The sequence below is a fragment of the Platichthys flesus genome, chromosome 17 (genome assembly GCF_949316205.1).
Source record: "Platichthys flesus chromosome 17, fPlaFle2.1, whole genome shotgun sequence".
In the NCBI taxonomy this organism is placed as follows: domain Eukaryota; kingdom Metazoa; phylum Chordata; class Actinopteri; order Pleuronectiformes; family Pleuronectidae; genus Platichthys; species Platichthys flesus.
The window spans coordinates 3,280,461-3,300,825 of NC_084961.1; the positions used below are offsets into that span (position 1 = coordinate 3,280,461).

At 46.4% G+C, this 20,365-nt stretch overlaps 4 protein-coding genes across 5 annotated transcripts; all 4 read left to right on the forward strand.

Annotated features, from left to right (window-relative positions):
• The first annotated feature begins 1,943 nt into the window (after positions 1 to 1,943).
• Positions 1,944 to 7,309, forward strand: usf2 (upstream transcription factor 2, c-fos interacting). Of its 2 annotated transcripts, XM_062409727.1 has the most exons (11): positions 1,945 to 2,590; positions 3,283 to 3,326; positions 3,719 to 3,834; positions 3,945 to 4,064; positions 4,189 to 4,345; positions 4,451 to 4,535; positions 4,872 to 4,916; positions 5,220 to 5,278; positions 5,520 to 5,611; positions 5,702 to 5,830; positions 5,984 to 7,309. In XM_062409727.1, exons 1-11 carry the CDS (start codon positions 2,553 to 2,555, stop codon positions 6,071 to 6,073), a joined length of 975 nt encoding a protein of 324 aa, XP_062265711.1. In that variant the 5' UTR covers positions 1,945 to 2,552; the 3' UTR covers positions 6,074 to 7,309. The 2 variants fall into 2 exon arrangements, with proteins under 2 accessions (XP_062265712.1, XP_062265711.1); XM_062409728.1 differs by lacking the exon at positions 4,872 to 4,916 and having other exon boundaries at positions 1,944 to 2,590.
• A 533-nt stretch (positions 7,310 to 7,842) lies between these two features.
• Positions 7,843 to 11,810, forward strand: tekt2 (tektin 2 (testicular)). The gene is made up of 10 exons (XM_062409722.1): positions 7,843 to 7,909; positions 8,807 to 8,969; positions 9,047 to 9,172; positions 9,268 to 9,473; positions 9,556 to 9,699; positions 9,780 to 9,894; positions 9,967 to 10,074; positions 10,158 to 10,301; positions 10,377 to 10,456; positions 10,787 to 11,810. The coding sequence occupies exons 2-10, from the start codon at positions 8,814 to 8,816 to the stop codon at positions 10,989 to 10,991; spliced, it is 1,284 nt and encodes a 427-aa protein (XP_062265706.1). The 5' UTR covers positions 7,843 to 7,909; positions 8,807 to 8,813; the 3' UTR covers positions 10,992 to 11,810.
• A 1,284-nt stretch (positions 11,811 to 13,094) lies between these two features.
• si:dkey-211g8.9 (free fatty acid receptor 3) lies at positions 13,095 to 14,090 on the forward strand. Its single transcript, XM_062410269.1, has one exon. The coding sequence runs from the start codon at positions 13,107 to 13,109 to the stop codon at positions 14,088 to 14,090; it is 984 nt and encodes a 327-aa protein (XP_062266253.1). The 5' UTR covers positions 13,095 to 13,106.
• Positions 14,091 to 17,387: 3,297 nt separating this feature from the next.
• Positions 17,388 to 19,608, forward strand: LOC133972332 (free fatty acid receptor 3-like). Its single transcript, XM_062409729.1, has 2 exons — positions 17,388 to 17,491; positions 18,330 to 19,608. The coding sequence occupies exon 2, from the start codon at positions 18,364 to 18,366 to the stop codon at positions 19,327 to 19,329; it is 966 nt and encodes a 321-aa protein (XP_062265713.1). The 5' UTR covers positions 17,388 to 17,491; positions 18,330 to 18,363; the 3' UTR covers positions 19,330 to 19,608.
• The last annotated feature ends 757 nt before the right edge of the window (positions 19,609 to 20,365 follow it).

Consider the following 20,365-nt stretch of genomic DNA (forward strand, 5'->3'; position numbering starts at 1 on the left):
TCTCCAACAGAGTTCGGTCTGTTACTGGCGCTGTCTGCAAACTGCGAGTGCCCATGTAGGAAAGAATGAGATGGGAGGAGAGAGGTTGGCCTCAAGTTTGGCACTGTGTTGTTCCTCTCTCTCTCTCTCTGTCTCTCTCCCTCTCTCTCTCTCTCTCTGTCTATGCAGGCTGGATGAATGAGTCACCGTCCACTCAAAGACACACACAACACCGAGGGATCATTTTAGGCAGATCTGCTGTTTGGGAGTTCAGTTTGAGTCATTTTCAGTGTTTGACTCAAACCCGCACTGCTCATGTTTCTCTGTGAAGTCGAAGTGAACAAGTTGCACAAGAGGTTTCAGACTTGTTTCATTTCGACCCTGAAACACAGAACTAAAGTCTTAAGACACTTTGTTATGTAACGTCGCCTCCAGAGATTTTGATTTCTTCAAATATTCTAAAAATATTCAGTATCTTAAACCTGATCTGTCCCGACTCCTCCTGGGGAGATCTTCATGTTTCAAAAGATCTGAAACAGCCTCTGTCCTCTGGAAATGATGCACATGACATCCATCCTGTTACAATGTGATAGTAATATCATCTTTATATTGTGATGATTCAGCCGACTTCAGACACTGGATCTCCTTTGCAAACTGACTTTTATTATCTATTTTCTCAATTTACATTTTTCTACATGATTCAAACGTTGGTACGTTGGACTCCATCGCTGTAAAAGTGTATTTTTCTGATTTGTGAGCCTTTAAAATTAGGTTTGTGATCCCTCACCGGCAGTCATGGGCTCAGTGTGAGTATGAGAGGGATTATATTCTCCATGTACTGTTTCCTGTTTACATATTTATTTCATGATGCTTTGCTTCTATTGGAGAGTAGACTGGGAGTCAGGACTGGGAGACAGGGAAGAGGGATGAAGAACGGCCGTGCAACATGGTCAAGGCCTTTAGCTCAATGGTCAACAGGACCCCACAGTCGCTTATTGATTTATTTGACAAAGGTGTTTTTTTTGCAGGATCAACCAAAACCAGTTTCCACCTAACATAAAGGAGGGATGAGGCCTGGAGCAGGAAAAGGATATAAAAATGGGGCAGATGTGCAGATCCATGTGTTCGACTTCAGAGCAGGTCTGAAAGCTGATATGATTATGGATTTTGAATTGAGTGTTGGGGCCTTGGCTGAGTGTCATTCCAGTACATTGACCCACTTGTTAGTATTTGTTGTGCTTGTGAGGACTTTCTCTCTCTTCCTATGTCCCTGCTTTGCTTGATTCTACATCCTAGTGGCAGGTTTGGTGGATTTAAAAATGTAAATGATTGACTCCTGTTGTTTCATTGTGCACACAGCTCCCACTGCTGCTTGCATAACTGTAAAAAGAGTTTATTATATCACGATTTTCCAGCTTTGTGAGGGGCGGCTGCAGCTGTTTCATCTCAGTCAACAAAAGAAGAAGGAAAAATGTGCTTTTGAATGATGACCGTGTGAATCCACAGCTGACAGATGCACCAGCAGCTTCCTCCGAGCTGTCCTGGATCTCATAGAAACCCCCTGCTGTTCTGCTGTTCCTCTACCTCAACCCCCCACCCTCTGTGTTTCTGTATAATATCAATAAATGTAATAAACAGCCTCTTCTCGCTGTCGGAACACGACATTAAGCGGTGAGTTACGAGGAGCGTGTGTTCAAGGCCGCCCTGTCATGTGGTTCGTGGGAAAACCCGGATTGGATCCCCGCGGTCACCTGGGCAGAAAACAGGAAAAAAGTGCTGATTGACAGCTCGTGCGTGTGCTGTTGCACGTACACGATGCGTGTGTGTTGTTATCCGAGCGCGTGTGTGCGGTTGTGTGTCCAAAAGTGGATGAAAACCACCGCTTCCACGCAGAAACACACACAATCCCCCCCCGCCCGTTTCTCTCTCCTGCAAACACAGCCGCAGAACGAGTCACGTGCACACAAAAAGGCAGCTGACACCTTGTGAATAATTTTTTTTTTAATGCAAAAGTTAAATAATATAAAAATCAGCAAATGTGGCGTTAAAAGCAAACAAAACAGCCGGATTCCGTCGCGTGATGAGGCGGAGGACGGATCCACTCCGCGTCTTGTCCGCCGCAGCGCTGAGCCGCAGCTTTGCGCGGATAAACAGCAGCTGTGCGCCGGAGCAGCGAACAGGGAAACCGAGGGCGAACCCGACTTCCAGCGGATCCTGAAAACCGAGATAATCCTCCAATCTGCCCGTCCAGGAGTCCACCGCGGAGGGTCGAGGAGTCCACACCCGCAGCCGGAGCACCACAGCCGGGGCAGCAGCGCGAACACCCGGGCTGGTCGTCCCCACCTCCCTCTCGTCGCTCCGCACAGACGGATCCGTCCTGCTCCGCCGCGGCCTCCATTTTGAGCTTCTTTACCCGCTCGCCGCCTCACGTGTCCTGGACTGTCTTCCTCACATGACCCGTGTGTTTGTCCCCGTGATCAGCGCTTCCATCTCCGGGAATCCGTGCCGTTGAAGCCCGGTGTCTTCCCCCCACCCCCTACCCCCCTCACCCCCCTACCCACCAGAGAAGCTCCATGGAGATGCTGGAGCAGAGTCTGGACAGCTCGGCGAGGTGAGGACGCTTCCTGCCCCCCGGCGACAGGGCTCCCTGCTCGGCCTGCACACATCCCCTCCCCACCCCCCTGTCCGACCCCATCCAGCTGCACACACCTGGTCCCCCAGCCGATCTTAGAGCCCCGTCCCCCGGATGAGTCGGTGATTTGTGCCGAAACTGAAGCTCGTGCATCCTCACGTCTGTTGTGGGTCATCCGCTGCAGACATTACACAATCAATGCACAGCAGCACTTTCTGCGTGTGCTCAGATTTTACATGCACAGTTTCTGCACTTCTATATCTGGTGCAGCTCTTTTTTTAGTATTTAAATGCATCAAGAAAGCAGCAGGAGTGTGTTTTACTTGTTGTTATTCTTATTATATAATAATATATGCTAATATAAGTTAGTATTTAATTGTGCAGCAAATCCAAACACACAGATTTGAGTTTTATTAGTCAGATTATTCTTATTTTTCAGTTTATTCTTATTTTTCAGTTGAAAGTTGCAGTAAATGTGATTTCTGTTTACCTCTCAACGTCAGTTATACTTTACTTTATATCTCAGCCATCGTCTTCTCTTATCACCACCAGGGGGCGCCCTTCTGTCACATCTTGTTGTTACAGCTTGCACTACAGACCATCCACACTGATGATGATTGCAAATGAACTCACTCTTCTTCTTCTTCTTCTTCTTCTCTTTTTTGTTTCCAGTCACGACAAACAGGAATCGGAGGACGTGGTGCAGTTACAGGAAGGTGAGAATATAATTCAATTTAATCTAACACAGACAAACGCATCTGAACAGTCGATTTAGAGTCAATCGAGCTGCACAACATTACACACACACACACACACACTCAGTGATATCAGCCCCTTGAATGGTTTTGCTCCTTAACCTTTATCAGACCCGACGTGAACATCTGTCGAGCAGAGAGTTCAGACCTGAGTTCACCCGAATGCGACCTGAGATCAGATCACGCCTTCAGATGTGGTCTGAGACGCATGAGGCCACGTCCTTTCATCTGTGGATGAGACGCCTCTGACCCAGTTTCACTATGAATCAGGCGTTTGTTGATTTGTCTGTTTGTCTTCACTGTTCTTCTCTGGATGTAACGTTTGATTGGTTGTGTTGACCCGTGTGTTGCAGGAGACGTGGTGGGGACGGAGGAGCACACCTCCGTGACCATCACCGGCGTCCCTCAGGGCGCGTTCGGAGACCACAATGTGCAGTACCAGTTTCGCACGGAGAACAGCGGCGGACAGGTGAGCGTGGAAAACCCAGGAGATTTGAATTCCAGAGACAACCTCCATCTCATGGACGTCAGTGGACGCACACGACTGTTAATAATCAGTTTCCTCTGCTCTGTGGTCAGGTGACCTATCGGGTGGTCCAGGTGACGGACGATCAGTTGGAAGCCGCCGTGGACGGGTCCGGAGCCGTGAGCGTCGTCTCCGCCGCGGCGTTTGCCGGAGCCCCGCAGGGTGTGGCCCAGGTGAGAGTGAAGCATGATGGGATATGAGGCCATTTTACATGTTCAAATCACGACACTTGCATTTGTTTTTAGAATATAATCAGAAACATTTGAATTAGAGGTTGGTTGTCTCTACCTCTTCCAGGCTGTGATCCAGAACCCGTTCAGTAATGGGGGCAGCCCCGGCGGGGAGACGGTGGGGGGGGAGACACGCTTCGCTTACTTCCCCGCCGGCACCGTCAGCGATGGGACAGCCGTGTCGGTGCAGGCCACCGCCGACCCATCGATCACACAGGCAGGAGGTGAGAACACCATCATCATCGCAACATAAACAAATATATAAATCTGTCACGATAGAATGATTCTGTATGATTTGCTTGTTCTAATTTGTCTCTTTTTGAATCCAGGTCAGTTTTACGTGATGATGAGCCCCCCCGAGGTGCTGCAGACGGCCCCTCGCACCATCGCACCGCGCACACACACCTACACTGCGTGAGTACAACCCCCCCCCCCCCCCCCCCCCCCCCGCACACACACACACACATTCCCGGAGATTCAACATCACCATAACTCATACTTCACATCCTCTCATCCCTGTCACCTCACAGTGGATTGGATGTTTCTTCTTCTTCTTCTTCTTCTTCATCTTCTTCTTTCTTCTTCTTCTCCATCTTCTTCTAACGCCCCTGTTTGCATCCATATGTCATTATATGTAAAAATAAACATACAAAAGAGGGGAAAAAAGAAACGCACACAATCAATATCCGTCATTTTAAAACCTCCAACATCTGACATCCACCCTCTGTCCCACTTACCTGCCGTCCTCAGAGACCTGGATGACAGCGACATGTTGCAGCATGGCAGCTCGAACTGGTGAGATGATCTTATCACATGCACCCCCACCCGGCCCCCATCACGTGTAGTCAATCACCAGTCTCCGTGTGTATGGTTGAATTTTACATGTTTGGTTTAGAGTCCTTTTTTTTTAAACAAATCCAATAAACCTGTGTTCTTGTAAAGACCCAAACTCATTCTGTGTTTCCGGGCTTCTCCTCGTTACACATCCCCAAAATCTATTTCAGTCGCTGGATTCTAGTTCAGGTGATAGATGCTGTTGGAAATCTGCCTGTTTCCTCACCGTCACATCATCAGAGTGGGTCTGTTGTGTGTTTGCAGGAAGGTTGACGGTCCACGGGCGCCCAGAGACGACAGGAGACGAGCACAGCACAACGAAGGTGGGTGCGAATTCTGTCCCGACTAAATTCTGTCCCCTCAATCGTGGCTGAAGATAAATAATTGAATCAAGCAGCAAAAGAATTCCTGGATCTGCCACCTTACAATTTAAATGTTTAACTTACTTCTACAATTCGTGCTATTCTGTTAAATTGTGTAATCTTGCTCATAAACAAACGTACAAACCAACAAAAGAAACATTCAGACGTGAAAACACGAGTCTCTTCATTTCCTTCTCCGCAGTGGAGAGAAGAAGAAGAGACAAGATTAACAACTGGATTGTTACGCTGTCGAAAATCATCCCTGACTGCAGCCTGGACAGCCGGAGTGGAGCGGTGAGTCCTGCACGCAGAGCAGCCCCCCCACCCCCCCCCAGGTCGGAGGAGAGAAAGGTCTCTGACTGTTCTGTGTTGTGTGTCCGTCAGAGCAAAGGAAGCATCCTGTACAAAGCGTGCGACTACATCCGGGAGCTGCGTCAGAGCAACCAGCAGCTGCAGGAGAGCTGCAAGGAGGTGGAGCGGGTGAAGCTGGACAACGAGCTGCTAAGACAACAGGTCAGATTCTGACTGATACCAGAACACAATGTGGAGAGGCGGGAATGTAAATACACGCCGTGTTTCCTGGGACTTATATTAAATCAAAGGGCCAGTTTCTTTAATTATCACACGTGGCAACCATAAATGAAAGGTTTCTGTTCTCTCCACCAGATCGAGGAGCTAAAGAACGACAACGCACTTCTCCGGGCTCAGCTGCAGCAGCACGGCATAGAGATGAACGGGGACGCCACGCCGCAGTGATCGAGGGCCGGACACTCTCCTCCTCTCCCCGCCTGAACAATTCCAGGAGAGGAGCCACCATGAAAAACAAAAAACAAGACAATTTCCATCAGACGTTGAAGCCGATTTAAAAGCCGAGCACAGGACGTCTGAAGGACTTCAAACAGAACTGAGCAGCTGCACGCTCTGTGTAGCTCCACCCTCTGCCTCGAGGAACGCCACCTCTGCACAGCACCACCACCACCACCTCCTCCACCTCCACCACACATGCACCCAACTGTCTTTTTACTTTAAATTATAAAAACTCCCACGGAAAATTTTACTTTAGCTGATTTTCACCCTTTTATTTTTGTATTAATTGTAACAAACTACTTTTAGTATTTCCTGTTTTAGTTGATGTTTGCTTCTCAGTGTGAAATAGCTCCCGTTTACCTTTTTTTAATTTATCGGTCTGTGATGAAAATGTCCACAGAAATGAAAAGTGTTCTGCATTTACTCTTTCCCCAATAATCACCTGCTAATCCAATGTTTATCATGTTCATCACTATCACTGGAACATGTGTGTGTGTGTGTATATATCTGATCTGGGTGCAGTTCTCTGCCTCTGGACACTGACACTCCCGGCAGCAGGCAGAGCTCACCAACTTCATTAACGTAGCCCGATGTCGGAAAATTCAGGAAACTATAAGACTCCCCTGACAGGTGAGGTGTCACAGGCCTGCTGGTTTCTATTCCCACTCCAACGCCTTGATGGGAGCCTGTTGGAGAATCTAGGTGTTAACATAGCTCAGGTAATTGGGATAGTGCACTGGCAAGTGGTTCCCAGACTCAATGAAGTCTTCACGTATGGAGAGTTTAGGTCTCTTGTGTCCCACCCCCCCCCCCCCACCCCCCGCTAGCTGCAATGTACAGAGAATTGAGAAAACAATGCTTTTCAACGTGTGAATCCTTTTTAATGGGCATTAAAATAACGTTTGTTTGTGTACCTGCTTATAGGTCATTGAAATAAGAGGGTTCGGTCATGTGACGTGTTCCGGACACTCACAAAGACGTGTTTAGTTTTCTCTACGATATTCACAGAACTGACAGGAGATCAGCGAAGCGCCTCGCTCTGGATTGTGTGCAGATGGAAGTTTGGATGTGATTCTTGTTACTAACCAGCTTTTGTCCACACTGGGTCTCCACAGCATGGAACTATAACCACTGGCATGACTAACTCTGATTTCACAATAAAACACAAGCGTGAGCGTTAATACAGACGGTGTGCTGTGTGTTCAGGTTCCATCGGAGGTCGGACTATTTGTTTTTAACTTTTCATTCAAGCAAACTGAATAGGACTTTCCCCTGATGGAAAAAAAAAAATGGGTGTGTTCTCTATTTACATATTTATTTTGTTTTTAATTATTTTACTCGCAGGTAAAAAAAAAAGGACGATAATATTTTACATTTAGGGTAATAGCATATAACTTTCATCTAGTGGTCAGTGGTGGATTTTATTTTTGTGTCTTATTTTATATTTTTAATTCAGTTCTACTAGTTTTTTTATGGAAGCTTAATATTTTAAATTTAGGTTAATTTCACATAAATATATATATACATTTTTTGTGTGTTCTCTTTCAATATTTAGATTTTTAAATTAAGTTCTAACCATTAGAATCAAGGTCAATATCACCCTTCTAATTATAAGCTTTGGGCTTACTACTGCCCCCTGGTGGTGGATGATGTCACAGAAACACCCGCATCAACAGACGTTGCCATGGCAAATTAATAATTAAAGCTGGACCTTGTGTCTCGTTGCCTGGAGACGACAGGGAGATAAACCAGTACGCGCCGGCTGTGGGACCATTAGAGAAACTGGTGAGTCGAATTTAAACTTTAACATCAGATTTGAACCAGTTCAACAAACGAGTGAGAGAAGTTTGAGGTTCTGGAAAAGAGGAGAAGATCGAATCCGCCGTTTAATGACCCGCAGTGCTTCCGGTTGGGAGCTGGTGACACCATTAATGTTTTAATCTGTAAATTCAGTTTTATTTCGAGTCAAAAGTTGATGTTGATGTAAAGAGATAAATGTTCATCTACTTTATATATATCTATGCATCTACCTGTCAGGAGAGGATCCACTTCCCTGTGGGAGTGGCCTAATGCTACATTCTATAGATAAATATATAAACTTATTCAAGAACTGTGTCTGTGACATTTACCGCTGAGTTACTACAAAATGTATAATAACAATCAGGAATAAAATACTTTTTGTTTATGCAACAAACCTATTTAATATGGATTTGAAGGCTCAGTTGTTTATGGTGTTTGAAAGTGTGTTAATCCTTAAAAATATAAGTTTTAATATTCAAGATGTTTATTGTAAAACATGCAGAACAAACGAGTGGGAAATCTGAAGTTAAAAAAATTTAGTTTAGTTGTAATGAGCACGAAGAAATAGAGATTGACAGCAGCAGCAGTAACGAGATAAATAAAGTAATAATACAATGAACAAATATTTACCAAGAAATATATATAATATGAATAAATGAGAATACTTTGAGTACAGAAGAGTGAATACAGCTTTTAAAATACTTCATATTCCTCTGGTTTATTGTTCTTAAATTGTCTTGTGACCTTGGAGAGTTTCTCAGGTTATTTAAAGTATAAAGTCTATAATTCAAAGATTTAATTGTAGATCTCAACATTTCAAATCTTGCACATTTAATTTCACTTGACAATCCAGTGATGTGGATTGTGTGCATGTTGCTGCAGCTGCAGGATGTCTTCAGTCCCTGTGAAGCCCGGCCTCCGCCTCAGTGTGTCCGAGTGGCTCAGCAGCAACCAGCAGCTGTCGGCCGCCGCCGGACACGAGAGACACGTCTCCAATGGGATCCGGCAGGAGGGGAGGTCCCTACGCAACGAGACCAGCTGCACGGTGGGTCTTCAACCTGCATGAAGGACACACACTCCACGACATGGACACAGCAACCACTCGTCTTGTTTCCTCTGCAGACCAGCTGGGACGAGAGCGACACCTCCCGCAGGCTGAGTGACCGGCTGTGGGACGTGGCTCGATGGAAGGACGCCTTGGAAGCATGTGCACGGAAAGTGGATGAGGAGATGGAGGCTCTGACCCTGGTGAGTGTTTGAAAACCCTCAGACCCATGTTTGTTCCTCTGAGCATCAGTACTCTTACAAACTGGGCTCACAGCCTCTTGTTGTGCTGGTTCCAGAGTAAAGAGCAGACTGAGCAGGCCCTGGCTGCGACCGCCGTCCCCCTGGAGGTCAGCACCGAGTGCGTGACGCTGAGGGAGGGGCGCCGCGGCTCCGAGCTGGTCGTCGACCCGGTGGACGAGCAGCTGAAGAAGGAGGTGCAGCTGATTGGTCGAGTGCAGCAGGTTCTGCAGCAGCACGTCGACAAGGCCTTCGAACAACTGTGGTGAGCGATGCAAGGTGTCGGGATGATGCTTCACACCTTCTCTTCCTGTTTCTCCCTCTGACCTCCTCTGTTCTCCTTCCAGTGTTTTGCAGGAGGTTCGACATCAGCTGACCTCCGACCTCCAGAACAAGATGGACGCCCTGGACATTGACATGTCCTGTCTGTCACTGACCATAAAGTCCCCTGAGATCTCCCTGAAGACCAACCCCACTCGCATTCCATCAGGGTAAACTGGTTTCTTCAGTGGCCCTGGTTTAAATATGGCTCATTGTCTAAAATGTAGGAATGTGCCTGTCGTTGCTGTAGCTCCTCCACCCCTCAGGAGTGGGGCCAGTTCAGCCAGTATAACGTCCTTCAGGCTCAGGAGGCCATGCTGGTGTCCCAGCACATGAGGGAGGACACCAGTCTCACCAGAGCTCAGGTAGGTGAGAGTAAACTTCACCTGATCACTTAATAATAATAAAAACGTTATTTCTCTTCTTGTTGTTCTCAGCTGCAGAACGAGTTAGAGGTTCAGTGGCGGGCGACCGAGTTCGTTCTTCGCAAACGCAATCACGATGAGGAGCAGGCCCGAGATCAGCTGCAGTGGCAAATTAGAACTGTAAGAGGTCTCACAGCTTATCAGGGGAAGCTTATCAAGTATTTATCTTTTATTGATTAAAGCAGATTGTGTTTTATCCGCAGACTGAAGATGAAATGATAGAGATGGAAGACGACATCAAGGGACTGGACTTGGATCTGCAGGCAAAGACGACCAATCTGAAACTGGCCCACACCAGACTGGAGAACAGGACCAGCCGAACTGGGATGGACCTGTGCAGAGACGAGGTTCCTAAACCAGTATAGAAAACCAGCCTGATGAGTGATGAAGTAGATTCCCTCTGACATGATGTTTGTTTGCAGGTTCAACACGGTCTAGTTAATGAAGTCCATCAGCTGAAGGCCACGATCACAGCTCTGAGTCACAAGCTGTCAGAGGCGCAGTGAGTCTCTGTTGGGTTTTTATGGACCTGAAAGTTATTTCATATGTTTTATTCATCTGCTCCTCAGCAAAACAGGATTATTAAAATTGAGATTACACATTGAAGAAAGTCAAAGATCATTTTAAGCATCAAAAGACAAAAGGACAAAGCAACATTCAGTTTTTAGGGATTAGACATAAAACATAAATCAAACACATTCTGTACATGGTGAGGTTTCTAACCCAGATAATTAAACCAAAGTCAAACATAGAAGAAATAATTAAATCCCTCACGTACAAATCAAACAACAATCAGAAAGTAAAGAGTCTGAATCTTCCCTCCGTCTTTCAGAAGGTCTCTGCAGAAGATGAAGCTGCATCACGCCCGCATGCTGGAGGATCTCTCCAGGAAACAGGAAGCTCTGTCTCTGGAGCAGCGAAGCATGAACACCCGCTCACACCTGAGGTCGGCCTCCTGCTCCGGTAGATCCCCGGTGCTGCTGGTGCCGCTCACCAACTCCAGTGGGAGGAGCAACCTGCAGCTGCTGGCTCAGTGAGACGAGGGCGTCCATGCTTCTGGAGGGAAGGGAATCAACTTGTGTAGCTTTGACTTTTACTAAACAACAGCATATTAAAGATAAACAGTCTTTTTAAATTTTGAATATATAACCAAACAACAACAGAAGATCTTGTTTGGTGACGTTGAGCAGCAGCAGAGAATCGTGCCAGTGAACATCGACCAGACGCGACTCAGACACCGAACATATTCACGGATAAGGGAATGTTGTAAAGTTGGCAATAAATAATCTCGATCCATTACCAGTGAACCAAAACAAACAGTGGCTGAAAAAAACTGGCGTCTGAACAATTGTGTGTTTTTCCTTCTTCATGCTTAACTCCCCCTGGAGGTTGAGACATTGAATAGAACTGAGGATTTCCCCTACTAAATTATATTTATGATGAATAATCATAAACCCAATGAGTTAGTACTTAATCTTGTTATCTTTAATTCAACCTGTCCTCTTCTTTCAGATGCGTTCCCCTGACCTGTTTTAACTTGGTTTTCTTTGTGTGTAATTTACTTCTTGTTGTGATCAATTAAGTGTTTTATGTGTGTTTGCTTTACTGTAACAAGAAATTACAGATATTCAGGTTCTCGATGAAACATTAGCGTATGTTAGAGATATTTTCGGTGTCTGAATAAAGACTTTAACTCACGTTCTCGTCTGCTCGTCTCTACTTTAATCGACCATTAGCTGGAATGGCTTTGTTTTGCCGGGTCCTGCTGTTTGATGAAGTTTCACGGTTTAGATAAAAATATCTGGTAAACAGGCACTGAGCCGGGTCTGTAGGTCAATAAACGCTCGTAACTCTCACCTGCCTCAGGAGTGGTGTCTTCAAATGGATGTGTTTGTGTCAGTCGCTGCTTTTTACGAGGATTCAAAGTGGTGGAGGTCTGTAGAGTCTGTTTTTAAAGGTTTATGATTGTCAACACACCTTCAGGAAATCCTAGTATACGACTCCTTACTTCATTTATTGCTATTTCCAGCTCGACTAGAACTGATAATTGAGACAATCCGCAGACTGTATAAAAAGATGGATGGTGTTACATCTCAACTTAGTGAGTTTTAAGTTTGGTCCATGTCCCATCCAATAACATGGCAGTGTTAATGGCCTATACAGCAGCGAGCCACTAGGAGGCGATTGAGAGACTTTGGCTTCACTGTTCAGCGCGTCCATCTTTATAAACAGTCAATGAGACAATCATTATATTGAGTAACTCACTATTTAGATTTAGATTTCTTGATTTATCTTATTTTTCTTTCACTGGTTCCATTATACCTTCCTGAGAGAAGCCCGTGCTGGTGTCCCCCTCACTTCAGGTGATAAATTAGGTCAACATGTCGTCATTGGTTCACACTCAGATATCAGTGGGATCAATACACCAATCAGAGAGCCAGCAGCCGTTTGTTTTGACGAGCGCAGAGCTTCTCTTGGAGAGACGTTTCTCGGTATAGCCGTCTTTCCGCTCCAGTGAAACCGCTCTGCAACAACACGTGGAGATTTTCTGCTCCATTTTCTTTCACTTCACCAAAGCGTTTTTTTTTTTAACACGGGACACGCCCCCTCTTCTTTCACACAAACAGATTCATAAAAGTCTCTAATCGCCATCGACCATCAACTTCAGCCCATTTACCACTTTACAGCTCGGCCCTTCAGTCCGTTTAAACAGCCGCGTGCTTCCTGTCAAGCTCAATTATTCTGAATCATTTCACTTCAGGGTCCAGCTGCTACCTGTCTGCTGCCCTCCGCCGAGAGGAGCACTTAACGTGGCCTGGTGCCTGTTAAAACGCCTCCTCCATCTGCATGAGTGGCTGCATCTTCCTATCTGCGTCCGTGTCACCGTGTCGTGTGCGCCCCGCCCTCGCCGAGCCCACATCAGCACCAGCGTGGCCACCGCCTCTGTTTTCACCCGTCACCCTTCTCAGACACTTTCTATAGTCAGGGTCGACGGAGGAGATACTTGAACTTCGCCGCCGTTAATGGAGAATTGGACTTTTGGAAGATGGGGTTCGTGAGTTTGTTTTTCCTTGAGGAGACTTTGTGGAGGTGTGACCTTTTCTCCGGACTTCCCGTGCTGCCCGTCGGTTTCCGTGTCCCAAACTGACGAGATGCAGGTGGCCGTGAAGGACTGCGTCGCCCTCTCCGTCCACACCTTCACCTTCCTGCTGGGCCTCCCCTCCAACCTGCTGGTCCTCTTCGTGTACGTACGCAAAGCCCGCAAGCGAGGCGCCACCCCCAACGTGGTCTACGCCCTCAATCTGTGTGTATCCAACCTGGCGTTCGTGGCCTGGCTGCCCGTCAAGTCCATGGAGATTCTGCTTCAGGGCTGGAGGCTGCCCCCGGCCGTCTGCCCGGTCTACAGCTTCTTCCTCTTCTCCTCGCTGTACGGCAGCTGCCTTTTCATCACCGCTGTGACCGTGGGCCGCTACCTCAGCATCGCATTCCCGATCATCTACAAGAGATACCGCCACGCTCGAATCTCCTGCGTCATCAGCGTTGCCCTGTGGGCGCTGGTGCTGCTCCACCTCGGCGGCGGCCTGGTGGTCGAAGGGGGCGCCCACTTTGTCTCCGTCAAGGACGACACCTTGTCTTGCTACGTCAACTTCAACGCCTCTCAGCTGGCCGTTCTGCTGCCTCTGCGTCTGGAGATGGCCATCGTGCTGTTCCTCCTGCCCCTGGTCGTGACCTCCTTTGGCACACTGCGCTGCGTCACTCTGGTGTGGCGCTCCAAACTGCCCCTCATGGGAAAGAGGCGAGTCCTGACTGTGGCGCTCTCCACCCTCACGGTGTTTGTGGTGTGCCACGCGCCCTACAACGCCTCGCACATCGTGGGGTTCGCCTTGGGGACGAGTGTGGAGTGGAGGGCGTACGCCATGCTGACGAGCTCCTGCAACGTTTTCCTGGAACCGGCCGTCATGCTGATGCTGTCGCCGGCAGTGTCCAGGGGCATCATGGGAAGAATCTTGGGTCGGCAAAGTCACTTCAGCCGAATTGAAGGGATTCGGCCTCGGTGCATTAACACCAATGGTGCTGCAAAGGTCAAGGCAGCACCGACGCTCTCTGAGAGGAGCCAGGCCGGGGCGGAGGAGTGAGGTCACAGTGGAGCTCCATCCACGCACATGGACCAACCAACAAGCCAGAGAACGTCAAGGCAGTTTTGCAAATCTTCACAAATGTGGAGTCGTCCTGTCCCAGAGTTACGTCTGTGGTTTTTGAGTGACCCATTGTCCTGGAAGTGTTTTGTCCTGTGGGAACGGTTGTGATGCCGACTTGGATTTGATATCATCCTCGTTATTACCTGCATGGAACTGAAACTCCCTCCGACTCAAGCAGCTCTGAACATGGACTATTGACCTGGAGACAAATGGCTCCCTCTGGTGTCAGATACTGTAACAAGGGATCTGTCATGTTCTCAGTAACAGACGTGCCCGTTGACTTTTCTCACTGATGCAAATAAGGTTTGATTCCCTGGTTCACTGGAGATATGAAGGTTTCAAAATGTCCGTATTTGCATTGATTGATAATTGAGGATTGATTGAATAAGCATCATTAATGAGGTTCGTTTGATTCATATAAAGTAGGATTTATTCTGTGTGGCCGGTTGTCTGTTGTCTTTGCTAAAGCAAACACAAAGTTTAACAAACACAAAGTTAACAAACCTTAGTGTGCACACCACCACCAAGGTCCAGCTGTCTGTTTGTGAAACCACATTTATTTGAACTAGATTATCATTTGGTGTGGCACAAATAACAAACAGCTTCATCACTTCTTCAGCAGAAGGATAAAGGTCAAAGGTCAGATGATTGATTTTATCAAACCCTGAAATACCCTGACAGGAAGTAAAGCTGTCAGGGTATTGACAGCTTTACTTCCTGTCCACGGTTACACAAATGATCCAATTACTGTGAATTGAAATGTGTATTTTGATGCAGATCCACGAGCAGGAAAACAAAGTAAATAAACCTGAGTTCAGTAAATATATGATCCGTCAGTTTCTCTTAAGATAATAGAATTAAATCTGGGGAAAGTGCAGCTGTGGAGAACGAGTGTCTCTCAGTTCAAATAATAAATATATGTATAAATAATATACAGGTGTTGAGTATATTTTACAAATAAATGTTGGGTTTTCTTCATTTAGATTGTTCACCAACCATCTCCTGTAATAAAAGAGCAAAACTTCATCTCAATGAAAAATCTTTATTATTTATTCAGTAATTTATTTTGTAAGAAAAATCAGTCTGGAGTGGAGGGAGGGAAAGGGATGGGGGGGGGGATAAGGGATGTGATGATTGACAGGTCGATGAACGACTTCTCCTCTCTTGTATGGCAGGAGACTCCATCTGCTCCTCCATCTTTCTCTCTGTTTCCCAGGTGAGGTAGTTGGTGTCAGTCTGCTCCATCAGGGCGGAGGATTCATCCACCAGAGTATTTGAAGAGGGAGGTGATGATTGACAGATCAGACGGAAACTTTGAAGAGAAAACTATACCATTTCCCCCTCGTGGTTCCTTCTCGCTCTTTCGTTTCCTTCTCAATCTTCTTGATTTCTTTCCTCTCCATCTTCTTTTGTTCCTGTGTCTCCTTCTTTTCCGTCTCTGTCTTTTCCTTCCTTATCTTCTTCATTTCTTTCCTCTCCATCTTCTCCATCTTCTTTGATTCCTGTTTCTCCTTCTTCTCCTGCTTCTTCCTCTCCTCCTTCTCCCTTTTATCCTTCCTCTCCTGCTTCTTCTTCTCCTTCTTCATGCTCTGCTTCTCATTGTCCAAAGGGACTTCCTGAAAAGACAGAGACAATATGAGTTTCACTCTTTTTCTTTTTCAAAGTCTAAACCTCAAACAAACCTACGATCCATAAGATTCAAATCACAATGAGCTGATGGAGCTTACTTGAAGCCAAATGTCCTGCTGGATCCTCATGTTCATCTCTCCGAGCTCCTTCTCCAGCGCCTTCTCTCGGGCCTTTCCAGAGTCCACATGTTGAGTCAAGGAGATCAAGTCCATATGGTGCTTCAACAGAAGTGAGGCAGGAGACTCCATTTGCTCCACCATCTTTCCATCTGTTTCCCAGGTGAGGTTGCTGCTGGCGGTCTGCTCCATCAGGGCAAAGAATTCATCTACCAGCTTCCTCAGATCGGGGTTTTCATCCACTTGCTCCTTCAGGCGAATGAATTCAGCTTTCAGCTCCCTCAGGGTGGAGTAATCAACCAACTCCCTCAGGCGGGGGATTTCATTCACCAGCTTCTTCAGAGTGGGGTTTTCGTCCACAAGCTCCTTCAGGGCAGTGAATTGAGCCATCGGCTCCCTCAGGATGAAGGTGATTTGAGCCTCCGGATCCTTCAGGGCGTAGAATTCATCCACCAGGTCCCTCAGATAGGGGATTCCCTCCACCAGCTTCCTAAGATGGGGGTTTTGATCCATCAGCTCATTCAGGGCGAAGTTTATGTCATCCAGCTTCTCCAGGGCGGTGAATTGAGCCACCAGCTCCTTCTGGGCGGAGTATTCAGCCTCCAGTTTCTGCTTCTCCATCTTCAAAACCAGAGTCCTGCTGCTGGTGCACTCTCGTTCCTGGGTCATGTCTGTTGAGATGATGATCCTCTGCATGTTGGTTAACAGGTGCTGCAGTGGGACCAAGTTCTACGAAGGCTTTGAAGAGCGATTTCCTGCGTGGCTGCTGTCTGCTGTCTGTGTCGTCAGTGGTGGTGATTGGAAGTAAGAGGTGAGATGTATCTCCTCATTCTCCTGTGTCTCTTGTTGACTCGCACTTGTCCTGACGGTGGCTCCACTCAGAGACGTGGCTCCATTTAAAGGAGTTAATTGGCTTATCTTGACAAAGGTCAAGATAACATCTTCAAATGTCTTGTTTTGTGTGAACAACAGTTTATTTTCATACACGACAGAGAAACGCATGAACTCCAAAACACAAAAGAAGCTGAAACCTGCTGATATTTGGTATTTTTCTCAAGACGGGATCAAATAAATGATTTGATTATAAAAGATATTTACAGATTTCCTGTTGATCGACTGATCTGTGATCGTTGCAGCTCAACGATCACAGATCCTTAAAATTCAGAAATTAATTAATAAAAAATATAATTTCTGCTGCACGATCACCTTATTTTGTGTTTGTGATGACAGATTAATAATTTCAGACTTTTCTGTAAATACAACTGAGACAGGAAGTTGTCGCTTCACTTTCTAAATCATGATGACCATAAATAGGAAAGAAAAGATGCAATTCTTCCAAGTGTCCGAGTCGCCTCCACACGTTTCCTCTGCACCTCACTCGGAGGCTTTGTGACGTTGCTGGGAGATGCTGTTTGCAGAGTGTGGAGAACAGAGGTCGTGTTCAGGAGCTTATCAAATTTCCGCTGTATGAGGTGAGACAGCAGGCACGCAGATTATTAAGCAGCGTGTCGGGATGAGATCAGTCAGTCTGCTTCCAGGAGGAGGGCGAGCAGCCGGAGCGATGGAGATCCTGGTTCCCCGAGTCTGACAGAGGTGAGTTCAATGATCCCACGTTTAACAGGTCAGTCTCTACAGGACGTGTTTGAATCCTGGTCGGAGTAATGTGAAGACTGGACTTTTATTTATGCTTTTTAATTCTCAGTTTCCAAGTTAGTTTGATGGTGAGAGGGTCTGGTACTTTTTATAATATAAATGTTTATTATAAGATTGACAAACACATTAAAACACAGTAACAAGGTTCATTAAAAGTAAAACAATTGAAGGTAAACAATAGGAAACAATTAAAAGCAACTGGACAACATTACAGCACAAATGTTACAGAAGAGATTAGAGTAAACAAAAATATAATAAAAGGATTTGAAAAAACGTTTGTGGGACTAGAATTTATTTTAATAATCTTTTGTGAGTGATTAAGAAAAAAGGTCTGGTGACATTTCATATTTCTATTTGTCGAAAACCAAATTGAGGCACAGCTTCTCTGCTCCGTCATTTGTTTATTTTCTATTATGACAATTTGACGTATGTAAACATTCTCCTAATATTCAATCAACAACTAACTGTCGGGTAACGTCTGCTTAAAACTATGATAGTTCATTATTGTATTTATTAAGTTATTCCTAATTATTCCTCTGAACTATTCGTTTGCGGCATAGATTTTCTTGCTAGATTTATATTTTCAAAATGAATGGAATTTCCTTGAGAAGTACATTTTCTATTTCTTCTAACTTGGTCAAGTTTCTTTATATTTGCTGATTCCGCCTCAACTTTATTATTGAACCTCAGAAGACGTGATATCTAAAAAACTGTGAACATTCCAGATCTGTTAATATAAATGATATCTGTGATGTGATATCTGCTCTCTCGCGTCCAGTGCCTCAGTGAGTGTGTCCGTGCTGCGAGCCACCATGATGTTCTACAGCTACCTGCTGCTCTTTGTCTACATCCTCACCTTCCTGATGGGGGTCCCCGCCAACATCCTGGCCTTCTGCACCTTCTGCCGCAAGGTGCGCCGCAAGGCCAACCCCATCGACATCCTCCTCCTCAACCTCACCATCTCCGACCTCCTCTTCCTCCTGTTCCTGCCGTTCAAAATGAAGGAGGCCTCGGACAACATGGCCTGGCTGCTGCCCTTCCCCCTGTGTCCCTTCACCAGCTTCCTGTTCTACGTCACCATCTACAACAGCACGCTGCTCCTCACGGCAGTGAGCGTGGAGCGGTACCTGGGCGTGGCCTTCCCCCTGAGGTACGCCGCGTGTCGCCGGCCTCGCTACGCCGTGATGGCCAGCGTGGCCTTCTGGCTGGTGAGCTCTCTGAACCTCAGCATGGTCTACATCATACCCTACGTCCAGTGGAGCAAATGGGCAGATGGTGAGAACCCCAACGGCAGCAGCATTGGACCCCCACTCACCTGCTACCATAACTTCTCACTGGATGAGCTAGAGATCATTCTGCCGTTCCGCCTTGAGCTCTTCATCGTCCTCTTCTGCATCCCCTTCTTAATCTGCTGCTTCTGCTATGTCAACTTCATCCTCATCCTGTCACATCTCCCAAACATCAGCCGGCGGCGGAGGCTGCGTGCCATAGGCCTGTCACTCGGGACGCTGATCGTGTTCACCGTCTGCTTCGGGCCTTACAACGCCTCCCACCTGGTGGGGTTCCTCAACATGGAGAGCCTGGAGTGGAGGAACGTGGCGTTGCTCTCCAGCACCTTAAACGCCTGCCTGGACCCGATCATCTTCTACTTCTCGTCGGCGGCGGTCAGGAGCATGTTGAAGCTCTGCTTCAGGAACATCTTGGCCAAGCTGCACATCCTGAGGTGTGGGGGGGCTCCGCACCAATCCAAGAAGAGCCAGGAAGCAGCCCCCCCATGAAGAAGAGTTTTAATAACTATTCAACACTTTTGTTCTTCCCTTTAGACTTTTGATGAGCGGAGGTCTCGTCTATTTCATCATCGAAAAACCGACAAGAGTGAAGAATCACTGTTGCAATAAACACTTGAATGTGCGTTTTTATATTTCAGTTATTTATCTGCTTATTTATGCCTGAGACCTGTCGCACAAGCACATTAACACAAAAGCTTAAGAATTGCAACAGACGTGAGTGATTGCTAAATGTAACTCAACTCTTTTTACTGTCAACATCCACTGCTACCTAAAATGACGGAAATAAATCCTTGAGAAAAATGTATACGACGTGAACTTTTACTTTTTTTGTTTGATCCATGTCCCCGACACTAACGTGGAGAAGGTGGGGTTGACGTGTTATACTTCAACCAGCCACCAGGGGATGATAGAGATGATTTGGCTTCACGTTAAAAGGTTAATTAACTTCTCTGTGACTCAGGATTCAACCAGGACACTCATTTTAATCAAAGACGAGAGTTTTATGGAGCTAGGGATGAAGCAATTAAAAAACCAGGGGTGTTGTTCCACATTAACAGGAAGTGGATCCTGTTCGCTGCCGAGTTAATTTGAGGTGTAAACACAGATTACACAGTTATAAAGTTTGAGTTGCTGTGCTCCGAGGGGACTGATGACGTCCTCGGGCTGTTTCCTGTCAGTAATAATGAACCCAGAGTTCCTGTGCAGGTTCACACACACACACAACACAAACAAACACACACACACATAACATCTGTTTATAGTGTCCTGTTGTACACGGCTGCGAGGACACCGGTTCAGTGGTAGACGTCAGTTTATTAGTTCAGTGTTTATATAAAGTTTAATAAAATCATTTCCCAAGCAGAAGTCTTATCTGCAGATTGTGTTTATGAGCTGGAGCTAAATATCAGATGTATGTTTAAGAACTAATAGAGCTGATAACTCCACCGAGGCCCATCTATCCCTGAGAGTCAATCAAGCTGCACAGAATTACACAAACTCAGACGTCACAAGATTGACTGGAAAT

Coding starts and splice junctions, on each gene's coding strand:
- si:dkey-211g8.9 (XM_062410269.1), top strand. CDS start 13,107: ATGCAGGTGGCCGTGAAGGACTGCGTCGCCCTCTCCGTCCACACCTTC.
- usf2 (XM_062409727.1), top strand. CDS start 2,553: ATGGAGATGCTGGAGCAGAGTCTGGACAGCTCGGCGAG. Junction 3,835..3,944: donor CGGAGAACAGCGGCGGACAG/GTGAGCGTGGAA, acceptor CTCTGTGGTCAG/GTGACCTATCGGGTGGTCCA. Junction 4,536..4,871: donor CGCACACACACCTACACTGC/GTGAGTACAACC, acceptor TGCCGTCCTCAG/AGACCTGGATGACAGCGACA.
- tekt2 (XM_062409722.1), top strand. CDS start 8,814: ATGTCTTCAGTCCCTGTGAAGCCCGGCCTCCGCCTCAGTGTGTCCGAG. Junction 9,895..9,966: donor CCAGTCTCACCAGAGCTCAG/GTAGGTGAGAGT, acceptor TGTTGTTCTCAG/CTGCAGAACGAGTTAGAGGT. Junction 10,302..10,376: donor TGGACCTGTGCAGAGACGAG/GTTCCTAAACCA, acceptor GTTTGTTTGCAG/GTTCAACACGGTCTAGTTAA.
- LOC133972332 (XM_062409729.1), top strand. CDS start 18,364: ATGATGTTCTACAGCTACCTGCTGCTCTTTGTCTACATCCTCACCTTC.